The 15866-nt window shown below is 36.4% G+C and overlaps 1 protein-coding gene across 1 annotated transcript in view; it reads left to right on the top strand.

Moving 5' to 3' along the window:
- The window catches only part of ggps1 (geranylgeranyl diphosphate synthase 1), a 30008-nt gene that overhangs the window by 7918 nt on the left and 6224 nt on the right, over positions 1–15866 (top strand). The window contains exon 3 of the mRNA XM_084390532.1: positions 6175–6245. Coding sequence (XP_084246658.1) covers positions 6175–6245 — 71 coding nt within the window. The remainder of the gene's footprint in view (positions 1–6174; positions 6246–15866) is intronic.

Here is a 15866-nt window from a genome sequence, read left to right as displayed (position 1 = left end):
TCTAATAGTTAAAGGACTGTTTGTGATTGGTTTTGTTCCATCCACCTTATGTGTCCTTTTTTACCATTTACTATAATGTAATAAGCTTATATTTCCAATTTGGCAAAGGACGTTTTGAATGGTGATCGCTTTGGAAGAGTGAAGTTCGTGTTACCAGGAAAAATTGTCACCCCTTTACAGTAACACCATTTTACAGTGACCTTGTTATATGTGCTTACATGGCAATTACTGTAAATTATGCATAATTACTATCCCTCAACCAATACCTAACCCTATAGTAAGTACATATAAATGCTTAATATTACTTAGTACTTAAATATATTGTATTGTAACCCCCTTTACTATCTGAATAGTTTAATGGCTGCATATTAAATTGTCAATGAAGGAAAACCTTTGGTTGCCACAACTTCCGTTTTCCTCTCTCTCTCTCTCTCTCTCTCTCTCTCTCTCTCTCTCTCTCTCTCTCCCTCTCCCTCTCCCTCTCCCTCTCCCTCTCCCTCTCCCTCTCCCTCTCCCTCTCTCTCTCTCTCTCTCTCTCTCTCTCTCTCTCTCTCTCTCTCTCTCTCTCTCTCTCTCTCTCTCTCTCTCTCTCTCTCTCTCTCTCTCTCTCTCTGCCTCTGCCCCTCTCTCTCTCTCTCTCTCTCTCTCTCTCTCCTCTAATATTCAGTTTGCTGAAATACTGCTGCAGCATCACAACCCGTTCTCTTGTTTTCCTGGCGTCCTCTTGCAATTTTAATGCTGTCTTTTGTGACCGTATGCAGAAGACGGTCCTCTCGGCTAGTTTTTGCTGAGGTCAGGGAAGGAGTGACTGAGGAACTGAAAGTGAACAGCGGTCTCGGCCGGTGTGAAGGGCAGGCCAAGTTCCTCAAGAACACAGAAGAGATTGAGAAAGTTGGTCCTTTCACATCCTCAAGAATGTGAAGAGATTGAGAAAGTTGGTCATTAATTTGCATTTAAGGCGAGACACCCCAGGTGAATAGGGTAAAAAGTAGAACTAATAAATATCACCATGCTTCACCAGTTGATTGATTACATTAATAATAGCAAACATTTTTTGTATTACAAGTTTTTTGAAATGTTATGTTTAAATATGCAAATGAGGCATTGTCTAATTAAATATGCACTAATTTGCATACATTTCTAGAGCAAAAATCTGAACATTGGTTGAAGTCAGGTTTAAAATTGTTTCATTTATTTGATATACTAGTGCAAAATGCCCGTGCAAAATCAGTTTGTGTGTTTTTAGTAATTGTTGGTGTGGTGTGTTTGAGTGCTCATTGTTACAATTACGCAGCAAAAGTTCAGTGACATTTTTATTTGTGCATGCTAGCAAGCAAATTCTGATACTGACATGATAATGACATGCAATAAATATGGAAAATTGAACTACAGGATTCAGGGAGCAGGCTCTACACAGTGAACGCCGAGAAAACGCTACGCTTGAGCAAACAGTCTCTGAATAGGTTACAACAAATGATGGCCGTGAATAAAATATAATATTCAGAAGTAAACAGTGTAGCTGACTTAATGTTTAGCTGACAGAGTGGTTATGTCAGAAATGTTCATTTTTAAACCACAACCTTCTAAGTGCTTCTTTTACCCATATATTTAATGATATCTTTTGCATTTCTAATCCAAACAACGTCAACCTTGGCGCTGCACTTACTCGTGCCCGTAGCGAGACACCTGTCAAGTCTGAAATCCATCGGACTAACGGTTCGAGAGATATGCGAATAACAGACACACACACACAGACGTTTCTGTAATTTATAGATAGATTAGAGTCAAAGGTTTTTACAGAGGAGATATTGGATATCTCTATTTATCACTATCAATAATACTGTCAACTGCCAAAAATAATTAAATGTTTTTTTGTTTTTTTTGGGAATAAAATGTTGTATAAAATCAGGAAAATTATATATGTCATTAAAATCTACAGATGCACATAGATAAAGTGCTCTAAAAGATACAGTTAAAAGTGTATTTTGGATGTTTTCTGTCCACTAGTCTGAAAAAAACACTTTATGAAAAGCCAAAGCCTGTTTTTGCCTGTCGTGTCTCGCCTTAAGTGGCTGAATCTCATTAAAACATGTTCAGGTCACATTTCACCCCAGAATCTACAGAGGTTTGATTTTTCTCGACGCTGCTTTACTCTAATGGGAATCACTGGAAAGAAAAACCCTGAGTGTACAGACATTTTTACTATAATAAAACGTGGGTTTAAAAATCCATTTTAATGATTGCATTTTAAAATAACTCATTGTTTTAAAGTCTCACCATTAATAATAGCCATGTCCCAAAACACACAATTATAGTGTATAAGCAATTATACTGTTCTCATTATAACTTTATGTAGCTGATATGACAGCACATGTTGCACTCAACCGTATTGTCCTTTTTGAAGTGATTTACAATCATATTTCAAGCAAGTCAAAACCATTATGGTGAACATCTGCAGTGTCTCGGCTGAAGGAAATATTCAGTTATTTATTGGCTTTATTATATCGACCAAATTTTCTTATCGGGCCGATAACGATAACATCAAAAATGAACATATATCAGGTAGTGTTGTCAAAGTACCGGTACTTCGGTACCAAGTCGGTACTGAAAATGTGGCGATACCAGCATTTCTGTAGTACGGGGTATATTCGGTAATGGGAGCTGCGTTAAGTCACTTCTGTGTTTTTATCTAAGCTCGAGGCTCCAGACTAACTTTTTTACTTGGAGCACTGTCTGTAGCCTATATATATATATATATATATATATATATATATATATATATATATATATATATATATATATATATATATATATATATATATATATATATATATATAGTGTCTGTGTATATTAAACTGCAAAAAGACTATTGCAATATTAACCCTGTTTTCAGTCTCTGCTGCCTCACGATATGATGAAATTCATCTCCAGAGCCACTTCACTTCATGAGCATTTTACCGTTTAATTAGAGAACTATCGTCATATCATACAAATGCAGAAACTCAAATGACGTCACGACAACCTGTCAAAATAAAAGTTCGGTTTAACTTGAAGAAATTGACAGAAATAATTAGGCTACTGTACAGTAGATTTAGCTACGTCTCCATTGGGGGTTTTTATAAGCAATATTTACGTTTAAACAGCATGTAGCCTTTAATGCTTATGTATTATTTGCTTATGATTACCGTCATAAATAAAGTCATTGAATTGAATTTAATATGTTTTTCAAATAGTTAAATAAAATAAAAAAATAGTTCCAACAGATTTTGCTGTGTACTGAGAACCGTAAATATTTAATGGTATCGGTACTGACTACTGGAATTTTGTACTGACTACTTGAATTTTGGTACCGTGACATCCCTAATATCAGGCGATACCGATATGATGGCTGATATATCGAGCATCCCAAGGTTAAACCGTTTTGCCATATTGAGTGTTACGATTTCTCCCATTCTTACATGCTTAGATGTACCGTTTCTAATTTTCAAAATCACCTTATTACTAGGTGTAACTATATTCGAACCGAACCGAAAAACCGCGGTACACCACCCACGATACGCATCGCGATACTCTCATGGCCTACCGAACACGCCCGCCCCGCCCCCTGCTGTCCCGGCTCATTGGACCTCATGTCTTATGTGTACACAACGAATACAGCCTTGCCTAACCACATTTAATCGCAATAAGCTCAGTGTTTTGTTACATTCGATAATAAGCAAGGTGTAATCTTTCAAATTCTGTCTATTTGATCACGAAATTCAAACATTAAATGTCGTTTTGGCGCTCTTTGATGTGGCGTCACAGATCACCGTAGGCTACTAGGTTGCTCATTTAAAGCGGCAGCGCGGAGCGCGAGTAAACGCGATTCTCTTCCTCAGTTACAGAATAAACATGAATGGACACCTGAAGGTATGTTGAAAGATACAGTATACTTACTGAAACGCATCATAACTCGTGTAATCGCTCAGTCAGTGTTTCAACAGCGGAAATACGTCAATAAAACGCTTAGTTTGTCACATAGCTTTATTTACCTCAGGCAAGTCATTCAGTGTCCACAGCTTGTTGGTTTGCTAAGGAAATGAACTCTTTCACTAAATAAATGCACTATATTAGCCTATATATTATATTTTACTTAACCTGTTAATGACATCTTGATTATTTAATGTATGTTTAAAATATCTGTCATGAAAATGACAGCAACTGTGTAAATGATTATATTTCAATAATAAATTAGAGTAAAAATGTTAATGTAAAAACTGCCTTATGTGCAGTTTACATGTTTTCATACAATTTGTTACTTGAGTGTTGATTATTATTATTATTATTATTATTATTATATCTAAAAATAAATAGCAACTGAATTTAGGCTAAAAGTCTAGGCTCTGTTGTTAAGCTTTAATGTTATAGTAATGTGCAAGTAAGGGCTCCTATATAGTTTACAGCATTAGCAGATCATTTTTTTTTATCCTTGCGAAACATTTACTTGTAATTGAATTAATTTAAAGACAAGGACACAATTTGTTAATTAAAGCACTGTTTAAAATAAAAAAGCAATTTTAGCTTTCTAAACCCCCCACTCCACCTAAATGAACTGAACCGAACCGTCAGTTTTGTGTATCGTTACACCCCTAATATAAATATATTTAAAAAAAATTATATATATATATATATATATATATATTAACCCTGTTTTCAGTCTCTGCTGCCTCACGATATGATGAAATTCATCTCCAGAGCCGCTCTGAGAGTCACTTCATGAGCATTTTACCGTTTAATTAGAGAAAAAACTATCGTCATATCATACAAATGCAGAAACTCAAATGACGTCACGGCAACCCGTCAAAATAAAAGTTCGGTTTAACTTGAAGAAATTGACAGAAATAATTAGGCTACTGTACAGTAGATTTAGCTACGTCTCCATTGGGGTTTTTTTTATAAGCAATATTTACGTTTAAACAGCATGTAGCCTTTAATGCTTATATGTATTATTTGCTTATGATTACCGTCATAAATAAAGTCATTGAATTGAATTTAATATTTTTTTCAAATAGTTAAATAAAATAGAAAAATAGTTCCAACAGATTTTGCTGTGGTACCGAAATTGGTACCGAGAACCGTAAACATGTAATGGTATCGGTACTGACTACTGGAATTTTGGTACCGTGACATCCCTAATATCAGGCGAGACCGATATGATGGCCGATATATCGAGCATCCCAAACCGTTTTGACATATTGAGTGTTGCGATTTCTCCCGTTCTTACATGCTTAGATGGACCGTTTCTAACTTTTCAAAATCACCTTATTACAAAACATATGCTCATTCATAATGTCAGATTCATTTAACACTCAATAATCCAAAAAGAAAAGTGTGACATGTTCTTGACGGCTTTCATGATTCATCTGACCGTCTTCATTAGTGAAGGGCAAACGGGGTTCCTTCATAAGGGGAAACCGTGGAGCACCGCTGGCAGTCAGTCATTAGATCAGTGTATCTGCACTAACACACTCCGGGAAGCCTCGAGTTACAGGAGGCTGGAGGGGAAAGGCTCATGAATGGAGATGAAGTGAGATCAATGATATTCATATATACTCGTCAGTCCTCAGCCTTCGAGTTTGTGTTTTAAAAGGCAAAAATGGTTCTATTGATTTATAACAGTATTAAGTCTTGCTGCTTGTTTCATGCGTCATGATTAGGGTTGCAAAATTCCAGGAGTTGGAAACTTTCCATGGGAATTAATGGGAATAAACTGGAAATTTGCTAAATTGCAGGTTAGCCTTACTGGAACTTAAATGTAGTTGGAAAAATACATCTTGCAGCAAAGTCTTGGTCATTGGGAATATGTTTTTTTTTATTATTCAACATTCATTCTTTTTAGTTTTTCAATGAAAGAATTGATTAAAGTTCTACTCACAAATAAATGTCAAAACTGTAATTATTAACATTTTGTATTAGTTTGCATGCATGTCTGCTTATGACCAGACTAAATGTTTCGTGTTTATGTTTGTGTATAATACAGTTTGTATAAATTCCAATTACTTTCTGGAAATTCCTGTTAAGTTTCCAACTTGGAATAAAACCATAAAACAAACATCAGGCCTTATTTTACATGTTTGGACTGCAATTAATCTTGACTTCTTGTCATATCTCCCCCCCTTTTCTCTGTTTTGATAGGAAAACAAGTCAGAACAAAGCTCTCTCAAGCGTTCAACCACTGGCTCAATGTCCCCGAGGATAAACTTCAGGTAAGGGTTTATTTGTGTGTTTAGTGTTGCTGGATTGACAATATTGTTTAAATTTATTATGGAAGGTGGGAAACATTTAAGTTATTTGAATTGACTTTATGATCATTTAGCCGTGCCAAACAATGCTTTTGAGGCAGTTCTCAAAAACAAATTTCTTTTCTTTTTTTTTTTTCTTTTTTTTTTTACATTTTACCCCCAAAGCAAGAAATAAACTAATTCTTGGAATCCTCGATTTCTTCTTTTTTTTTTTTTTTTTTTTCTCTCCATCATTCCCAATGATTCCCATTAGATTCAAAGCCCCTCTTTGATTCTGACCCGTCATAATGCATATTTATTTTATTTCAGTAATTTTTATAGTGCATATAGTAATTGATTATTATCTTAAATTTGGATGTTTCTCAAACAAAGCTATTGCACTGGGCAGTTTTGAGATTTAGGACTCTTTGGCTCCTTTTTTTCCATTTTCATTGGCATGTGATTAATGATTTGTGAGATTAATGTGAACTTCATTGTACTACAGTTTAAAATATTGTAATATGATGGTTTATTTTAATATGCATAAGCTATGTATTTTTGGAGGGCTGAATTAATCTGCATATTGACAGACTTGGTTTAGATAGCATCTCTCTGATTTGTGTGTCTGCCGAGGGCAAGGTTTAAACAGACATGAAGCAGCAGATGCGTTTAACTTCTGCTCTGCTCAAGAACTTGGCAGAAAACCTGCCTTTGGATGCTCTGCGCTGCTTTCTGAAAGACCTTTTAACAACCTACTGTCTTTGTGTGATCATTAAGAGAACAGTTGTTATCGCATTACACTGGCTTTGGTCTTGAATCACCAAGTAGTCTAAATGTTTCCTAACAGTTAACATGACTTATGTTAATGAAGTTTTCTTGTAGCAGTAATGAAGCTTTTACATGATCGTTTCCCAGCCTCTCTCTGACCTTTGCCTGTTTCTGAATTGCTGCTGCACCTTTAATACATTTATATGTAAATGGACTTGGTTATGATATTTATATGTAGCTAATTGTTGGTGGTCAGATGATTGTGATGTCATAACCTCAATTTGCATGGCATAATATTTACGATTTCTTAATTTACGAAATGTTTTTTTTTGTGTGTGTGTGTGTGTGTGTGTGTGTGCAAGCACAAATACAATTTCTACAAAGCTACATTTCCTGTTTTGTCTTTAGTTTTTTCCTGCACTGGCATGGCAGAGACTGAAAATGATCAATGCAAATAGATTTGAGCTGTTATCCATCACATCATGGGCCATTTTCAGCATTCTGCCCTTCAGATTGAGTTTGCCGGAGGATAGTGTTACAGCAGAGAGAGAAATAAACGCACATGCAGGATCCCTGAAGCTTTTCTTGATCAGTGATTGATTTTGTCATTTACTCGCAATCATGAAACTCCGACCTCATTTTGTATTTTGCAGAATAGAGAAAATTAGGCAAAATATGTTTTCTGTATAATGAAAGTATTTATTATTATTATTATATATTATAAAGGTGTGTGTATATATATTAGGGCTGTCACTTTGCGTTCAAAAATCAATTGCACAATCGATCGGACCAGCCAACACAAGTTTCGAAAACGAAAATGGGTAATCGATTTTAACGGTCTTCTCTCGGAGCGCGTCCAGCTCGTCACGATACGCCCGCAGCGAACACGCGTCACACAGCGACTGCAGGCTCTGACACACACACACACACACACACACACACACACACACACACACACACACACACACACACACACACACACACACAACAGCAGATTATACTTCTGCATAATGTGTCTCCTTTTACAAAAAAACATGTGAATTCTGCCGGTATTCAGGCAGTCTCATGCATACAGACACAGATTCGGGCTACAGTCGCCTATGAAGGTGAAATTTGTTTGACATTTCTAATGGTAAACACAGCCATGTTGAAGACTGCAGTGATGTTTGTCAGTGATGTTACGGTAGTCCACTCTGCTTATTGTTTTTCCAGAATGTTGCACTCCTGTTTGTCATTGTGCACGAAACTTCACGCCAATAAATCATCAGGAATATTGCAGACTTGTGCGTCTCAAGCGCAGCGCGCCCTCATTACGTTCGTCCTCATGCCTGTTAGTTGTCTGTGGATTTGACCATATTTGGCATTTAAAATGGAAACGTCTTTAGACATGGAAAATCGATTTTACAATCGATTCAATGAACACTTATGCCTCAAAAATCTAACAGGATTTTTTCACAAAAGTGACAGCACTAATGTGTGTGTGTGTGTGTGCACATTTTCTTTTTGGTACACAATTTTTATTTACTAACCCTGTCAAGCTCCAGAATTACTCTAAGCATCATAAAAGTGCCTAGGCTACAAGTCTTCTGAAGTTATACCGATGTTATATTCGTGTGGAGACTGAAATTAAAGTCAGACTGAAAACAGACTGAAATTAAGTCGTTATTGATTGATAATCTTTTGCCACAGCTGTCAAATCTCATTCACATTTGTGTTCAGTTAAAAAACGCAGCACCTGTTTGTGCCAGGATTGATGTCATCTGCTCCAAACGCCACTGCAACATTATGAATTCTTTGTTCCTTCTGAACCATTTGGATTATTAGTACAGACTACAGACAGTCATTAGACTATTAGTTTCTACATTTTGGTTAAATGTTACGCTGTGCTAGTCTTTTCTCCCCGTTTGTGACGTATATCGGAGTTAAACGGCTACATGAACATGAACAAATGTGGGCGGGGCTTGATTTTGTCTGAGAGGAATTGATTGGATGGTTGTGGTTTGCTATTGGATGCATCTCATGTGAGTGACAGGTTGCCCCGCCCTCATCATCATCTCAGAAGAGGTTTCGCTGCAAGTTATTCTGATTCAAGATTACGGGCCACATGCATTTAACAAGATAATGATGTGCACAGATAAATCATTTATAATAAATACTGAAATATTCCATAAATAAATAAAAATATTTTCCATTTTGAATTCACGTGACCTTAATACTGAGCCCTGCTTTGGTTCTGACCTGTCATGATGCAGAAAGCACAATGCATAAATGAGCTACAGTATTGATTATCAGTGATCGTCTTAAATTAGGGTCTGCTTCTGAAACAAGGCTATCGTTTGACTTTGGAAGTCTTCAAATACAATACACAAGATGAGTGGATACAAGTCTATTTATATGGTTTAACTCTACAACAGCACTACAGGCAAAACCTTTATATATACAGACCCTTTCCAAAAAATTTGAATATCATGGAAAAGTTTATTTATGTCCATAATTCCATTCAAAACGTTAAACTTCCATAGAGTATAGATTCAGGGCCCACAACTTAAACGATTTCAAGTATTTAGTTGTTCCACCATCATTGACATTTAAGTGAAATTACTGAACTTAAATATACGAGATTGATAAAAATGATCATTCTAGAAGAGAATTTCTGATGGCACTTAGAGACTTTTGCATCTGAACTATATATCTATATAAAAATTTTGGCCAATACCGATAATTCGTTATATTTGAAAGCCGATAACCGATATATTTGCCGATAAATCCAAATTTTTATATAATTTTTGAGAGCCTGAATACAAAAAAGTCTCACCATTAAAATCCATGTCCCAAAACACACAATTATAATGTTCTCATTATAATTTTATGTAGCCGATATGACCGCACATGTTGCACTGAACCGTATTTTCCTTTTTTTGAATCATATGTCAAGCAATTTAAAAACCATCATGTTCAACATTGCACATCTGAAGTGTCTCAGCTGAAGGAAATAATCCATTATTCATCAGCTTTAATATATCGGCCAAAGTTTCTTATCAGGCCGATAACGATAACATAAAAAATAAACGTATATCGTCCGATACCGATATATTGTGCGTCCCTACTCGTAACCTTAATCAGAATCACTTCCTCTTGCAGAATCTCTTCTTTGATGACGAGGGCGGGGCAACCTGTCAATCACATGAGATCCACCAATAGCAAACCACAACCATTTAAGCCCCGCCCTACATGTGTTCTTGTTCCAGCAAGCGTTTCACTCTGAGATACACGTCACAAATAGGGAACAAAAGACTTGTTTCATGCTGACTTTAAGTTGTGTGCATGTATGATGTGACGTGACAGATATATTGTTATAGCGAGCGTTGTTAATTAGCATTAAGCTAGCAAACGTACTGAAGGCTTTTAGTCTGCGAGTGATCGTACTGCACTAAGCTATGCTAATCTTGTCATTGTGAATCAGCTGATCTCCGTCAGTGCGTTATGTTATCTGCTAAGTCCGTCAGATCACATTCGCCCGGCTGTTCAACAGCTCTCCTTTTATCCTGAATATTTCATTAAAGCTCTTCTGGCAGGGGAAAGTCAGGCGTTCGTGTCAGTTACGCTGTTTTACGGAGCCTGTCGTCTCCGCTTCCACGTTTATTTGATCTCGTGAATGGAAAACATCTTCCCTTTGGATGCGTGTGCTGTGTAGAAGCTCTAGTTGAATCATTATAAGGGTTGTTTATATCAGGTAAGGGTTTTTTGGTGTGAATTTTGGATCATTCAAGCAATTTTCATGTTCATAATACGGGACAGTTTTTACACTCATTGTGTTTGTTGTGATGAAGGCAAGAATCTTGTAATTCTGAAGATGTCATTAGTTTAGTTTCTAATAAAGTAGATATTTTGATCATGAAGCTGTTGTAAATGCCTGGTCGTTTGCTTTGACAGAAATTCACTTGAAGTCTGAAACTCAAAATCATTTAGTATACGAGCCTCAAATTCGATGAGTGTCCATCACTCATATTTCGACATTGCAGGAACATTTTGATTGAATGATTTAATATGCATTCATTTTCTAGTCAATTAAGTAAGTGATGTTTCTTTTCTCTGAAGTCACTAATGGACTCACTCATGAGTCAAGATCTGAAAATGAACCGTACAAGTTGTGCATGTGTGAGGAACAGATGACGAGTCTTTATTCAATCTTCCCCTCCGCTGCAACTCTCAGTGTTTGATTGCAGTGACACATGAGAAGCAATGGCGTCAGTGCTCTATTTTTGTAGTGCATATGATTGTATTGTCTATTTCAGAGCTTTAGGGAACGGTAGGATTGTCAGTGAAATATCAGACGTTTTAGAATAGATGTATTGAATGACTTCAGAAGCCGTTAAATATAGTGCACGCGCCTCATGGGCGACTTTTGCTGTGCTTTTTTGCCATTTTTGGAGCTTGCTGTTGCTAGTATAAAATCACATCCTCTTGTTGGTTATGTGAAAAACTGGAGCTCAGACATTCTGCAACGATTAATTAAAACAAAGGAGAAACTATTAAAACAAAAAAAAATCTGTGATTTATGTAAATTAATGCATTTTTTTCATTAGCTGGGTTTCCATTCAGGCGACAAACGTGAAGCGAATCTTTTCAAAGTTCGCAAAAAAAAAAAAAAAAGCGAATTACACTGAAAAAAATGATTCGTTGAATTTTATTAAATTATCGTAAGTGGTTGCAAACAATTGATTTTAGCTACATTTAAACAAATGCATTAAGTTGAACTTAATTTTAGTTCAACTTAATGCATTTGTTTAAGTGTAGATAAAATCAATTGTGTGCAACCACTTACAATAAAAAAAATTGATTAAATTCAATGAATCATTTTTTTTTTTTTTTCAGTGTTGGTGCGTTTCCATCAAGATGTTCGAGCGGATGCCGGTGGTATTGGTAACCTAGCAACCAACCGTAAATAAAACACCGTCAGCGGAAACAGCAGATTAGTCACATGGGTTTAATGTTCGCTACGTCAGAATTTATTCGGCAAATGCGTTAACATCTCCTATTATTTGCATTAACTTTTTTTTTTCTTTTTTCGCACTAGTCAAAGACCTCCTCCTCGAAATTTGGTGCTTCCATCTCTCGTTTCTGATGCGATACTTCAAAATGCGCAATAAAAACAGGGTGATGGAAACATGGGTAATGTAAGCTCTCATTTCAAAATGAAGAAATTAAGACATAAATGGTAGTATTGTAATTTTACAGTTGTACTGTTAAATTACTCTTTAACAATACTTATTTTACAGTGCAGTAATATTACTATTATTATTATTATTATTATTATTATAATATTTCAGTAATTATTTAATTTTATATAATAAATCATTAAATAAAAATAGTTATTATATAGAAAAATGTATATAAATCACAGATTTTTTGCTCAATTGTTCAACCTAAAAACAAGCAAAAAAAAAAAAAACATTTCTTAATTTTTTTTTTTTTTTTTTATAAATCACTTTTTTCCTCAAATCATTGTCAGAAAGAAAATAGGCATTTGGAATGATGTCATGTCGCAGTAACCATTTTAGTGTATATTTTTTCCAAACCATTTTTAAGGAGCATCATCTGAAGGATATTTCAGTAATTGTGTGTAATAACCTGATGATTGTGTGTGTTCAGCTTTCATGTTCAAGTCTTTCCTCTGGCGAGTGTTGACGTCACTGTAATGATCTGAAGCGGTGGCTATTTCTGTGTCCTCACGATATCTGTGCGGAGGGCCGTTTCTGAATCATATCCGAGGGCTGGTTGGTAATCAAGCGGTTGCTCATGTTTGTGACCCGTCTGGTTGAGTCCTCCCTGTGGCGTGGTTTAGTTTATCTGGCTGTAAACTCTTCATGAACCCGTCAGCATGTCTTCAGCGAACACAGTGACCGGCCGCTTCTCATTCACGATTCAGCTCATGTTAAACTGAAATATGAAAATATGAATCATAAACCCTGAGCTGATAATACTCGTATTGGATGTTCACTGAATAGTGCCACTGTTTCCTCACAAACATGGATTTTCTGCCTGAAACCAAATATTGACTGTTTCTTGCTGAGCACTATATTTCTTTAGACTAGAGGACTTGTTCTCTCACCCAGTTTCGTGTGTGTGTGTGTGTGTGTGTGTGTGTGTGTGTGTGTGTGTGTGTGTGTGTGAATAAGTGAAGAGGGTTCAAAGTAGTCAAGTCAGCTTTATTTCTATAACGCTTTATACAATAGTTTGTTTCAAAGCAGCTTTACAGTGATAACAGGAAAATTATGCATTTCGGATGTTGTTCGGTTGTAAAGATCATCAAATATTAATTTCATCTTCTATAAAGCAGTTCTGCAAAAATTTGTCATCGTCCAGTTCATTCAAGATCAATAATTTTGTTGAATATGAAGTGGCAGAAATCCTGTTTTCATGAGATGTTTTGGGAATTTCTCAGGAGTTTGTGTTTGGACCTTGTTATAATATATCTGAGTTAATGCACTTCAGTCAGACGTCAGAATTTAATCAAATAATTCAATAAAAGTGGGTGAACCCCCCCCCCCAAAAAATATGTCCATGTCATTTCCACCCCAAAAAAAGCAAAAACACAAAATTATATTTTGAATAAAGGAAATGCAACCTATTTTTAATTTTTAGGTTGTTGATTTGCATTGTGAAAATTCATAAACTAATTGTATTACTTTGTAGTCATAAAATAATGTCGATGCTTATAAAGAATTAGTCTAAAAGTCCCCCTGTGGTGAAAATCCAGCTTTTAAATGTTGTTTGTGTCTATGTGGTGTTTTTAATGTGCTTTAAGACAAACCATGTGTAAGTTCATAAGTCGACACCATTGCTGAGTATTTCCTCCTTAAAACTGCAGTGAACCAAAGACAGTCTCAAACACACGCTTTGAAATCGCTGGTGTTTCTGACGTCACAAACTACCTTGTAACCAATCAGATCAACGTGTGATCGTCAACGAGTGGATCTCTGAGCTGAGTGAGTGAGTGGAGGCGGGGCTCATTTGCATATTCATAGAACAGCGCATACTAAATGAGGCAAGGGTGTCGAGTTACATTCAAGATATTTTAAGGCATGAATTGTTTTAAGGAAAAAAATGGTTTAAATATGTCATTCTGGTGATCAAAGATGAGTTTTAAGGGATACAGGTATTGACCGCATGGGCAGATACTCTGAAACCCATTCAGTTTGATCTCTTTGCTCGACTGCGACAGTTACATCAGGTCTCTTTACCCAACATGATTTAGTTAATTCAGACTCAAACCTGTGTTCACACCGACCATGTTTAAGTCGCTGTAGGCCGAAAACGACCAGAGGCTGATTAAGATTTGTATTTATTTTTTGCTGGCATTTGCAAGCGAGCAAGTAACATGGATGATGTCATCGAAGGATGATGTAATGCTTCTTAAATGCAGACAAATTCAGTAGTAATCCTAATCTTGGAAGGAATTCAGACCGTAAGATAGTTTAACACCTCAGAGTCAGCGCTTGTTCTTACAGATGTCACACTGATATGCAGTGAATCCGAGGTGTGTGTGTGTGTGTGTGTGTTTATAGAGGCATCTCACTATAAGCAGCATGTTTTCAGGATAAACGTCTGACTCTGGTCACACGTCTCAGACGCTTCCACTGCTTTACTGTCAGCGCTTCAGCTTCTGTGCGAGAGCTTCTCAGAGCAGCTCTGCATACACACTCGTTAAGGTCAACCCTCGTCTCGGAAATCTTTCTGCTGGCGGTGTTCCTTTCCCTCCGTTCACCGTGTGTGTGTGTGTGTGTGTGTGTGTGTGTGTGTGTGTGTGTGTGTGTGTGTGTGTGTGTGTGTGTGTGTGTGTGTGTGTGTGTGTGTGTGTGTGTGTGTGTGTGTGTGTGTGTGTGTGTGTGTGTGTGTGTGTGTGTGTGTGTGTGTGTGTGTGTGTGTGTGTGTGTGTGTGTGTGTGTGTGTGTGTGTGTGTGTGTGTGTGTGTGTGCGCGTGTGCGCGTGTGCGCGTGTGCGCGTGTGCGCGTGTGTGTGTGTGTGTGTCGGAAGCCAACACTGACGCCCCCTGGTGGAGGTTCCGGTGCCGCAGCTTTTGTTGTGTTTCCATGTTGAGTTTTCTCGTTCTGTTGTTTTCAAGTAAAGAAAAGTTCAAGTCTGTCTTAAAGAAGGTTTCTACAGTCTGGTGGACTTTGTCTAAATGCAGTTCTGGTCCTCTAGACTTTTAGAAAATCAAAAGGCCTGTTTCACAGCATGTAGCATTAAAAAAAAAAAAAAGTTAAGGATTCATGTCTTTTTTTTATATATGAAGTATATATGAAATTTTCTTCTAGAATTATCATTTTTATCAAGCTTGTATATTTAAATTCAGTAATTTCACTTAAATGCCAATGAAAATGACCTATCCATTGTCATTTAAGTGAAATTACTGAACTTACATGTGACCCTGGACCACAAAACCAGTCACATGGGTCAATTTTTTTAAATTGAGATGTATACATCATCTGAAAGCTGAATAAATAAGCTTTCCATTGATGTGTGATTTGTTAGGATAGGACAATATTTGGCAGAGATACAACTATTGAAGATCTGGAATCTGAGGGTGCAAAAAAATAAACCAATTGAGAAAATCTCCTTTAAAGTTGTGCATTTATGTTGGCGATTGTGCTGCATTCACTCACAAAAATACATGTTTTATATATTTACGGTAGGAAATTTACAAAATATCTTAATGAAACATGATCTTTACTTAATATCCTAATGATTTTTGGCATAAAAGAAAAATCTATAATTTTGACCCATACCATGTATAGTTGGCTATTGCCACAGATAAACCCGTGCGACTCGAGACTG

This window comes from Rutilus rutilus (assembly GCF_951802725.1).
Source record: "Rutilus rutilus genome assembly, chromosome: 20".
NCBI lineage: Eukaryota > Metazoa > Chordata > Actinopteri > Cypriniformes > Leuciscidae > Rutilus > Rutilus rutilus.
Note: the sequence above shows the minus strand (reverse complement) of the source record. Positions and strands in the feature narration are given on the sequence as shown.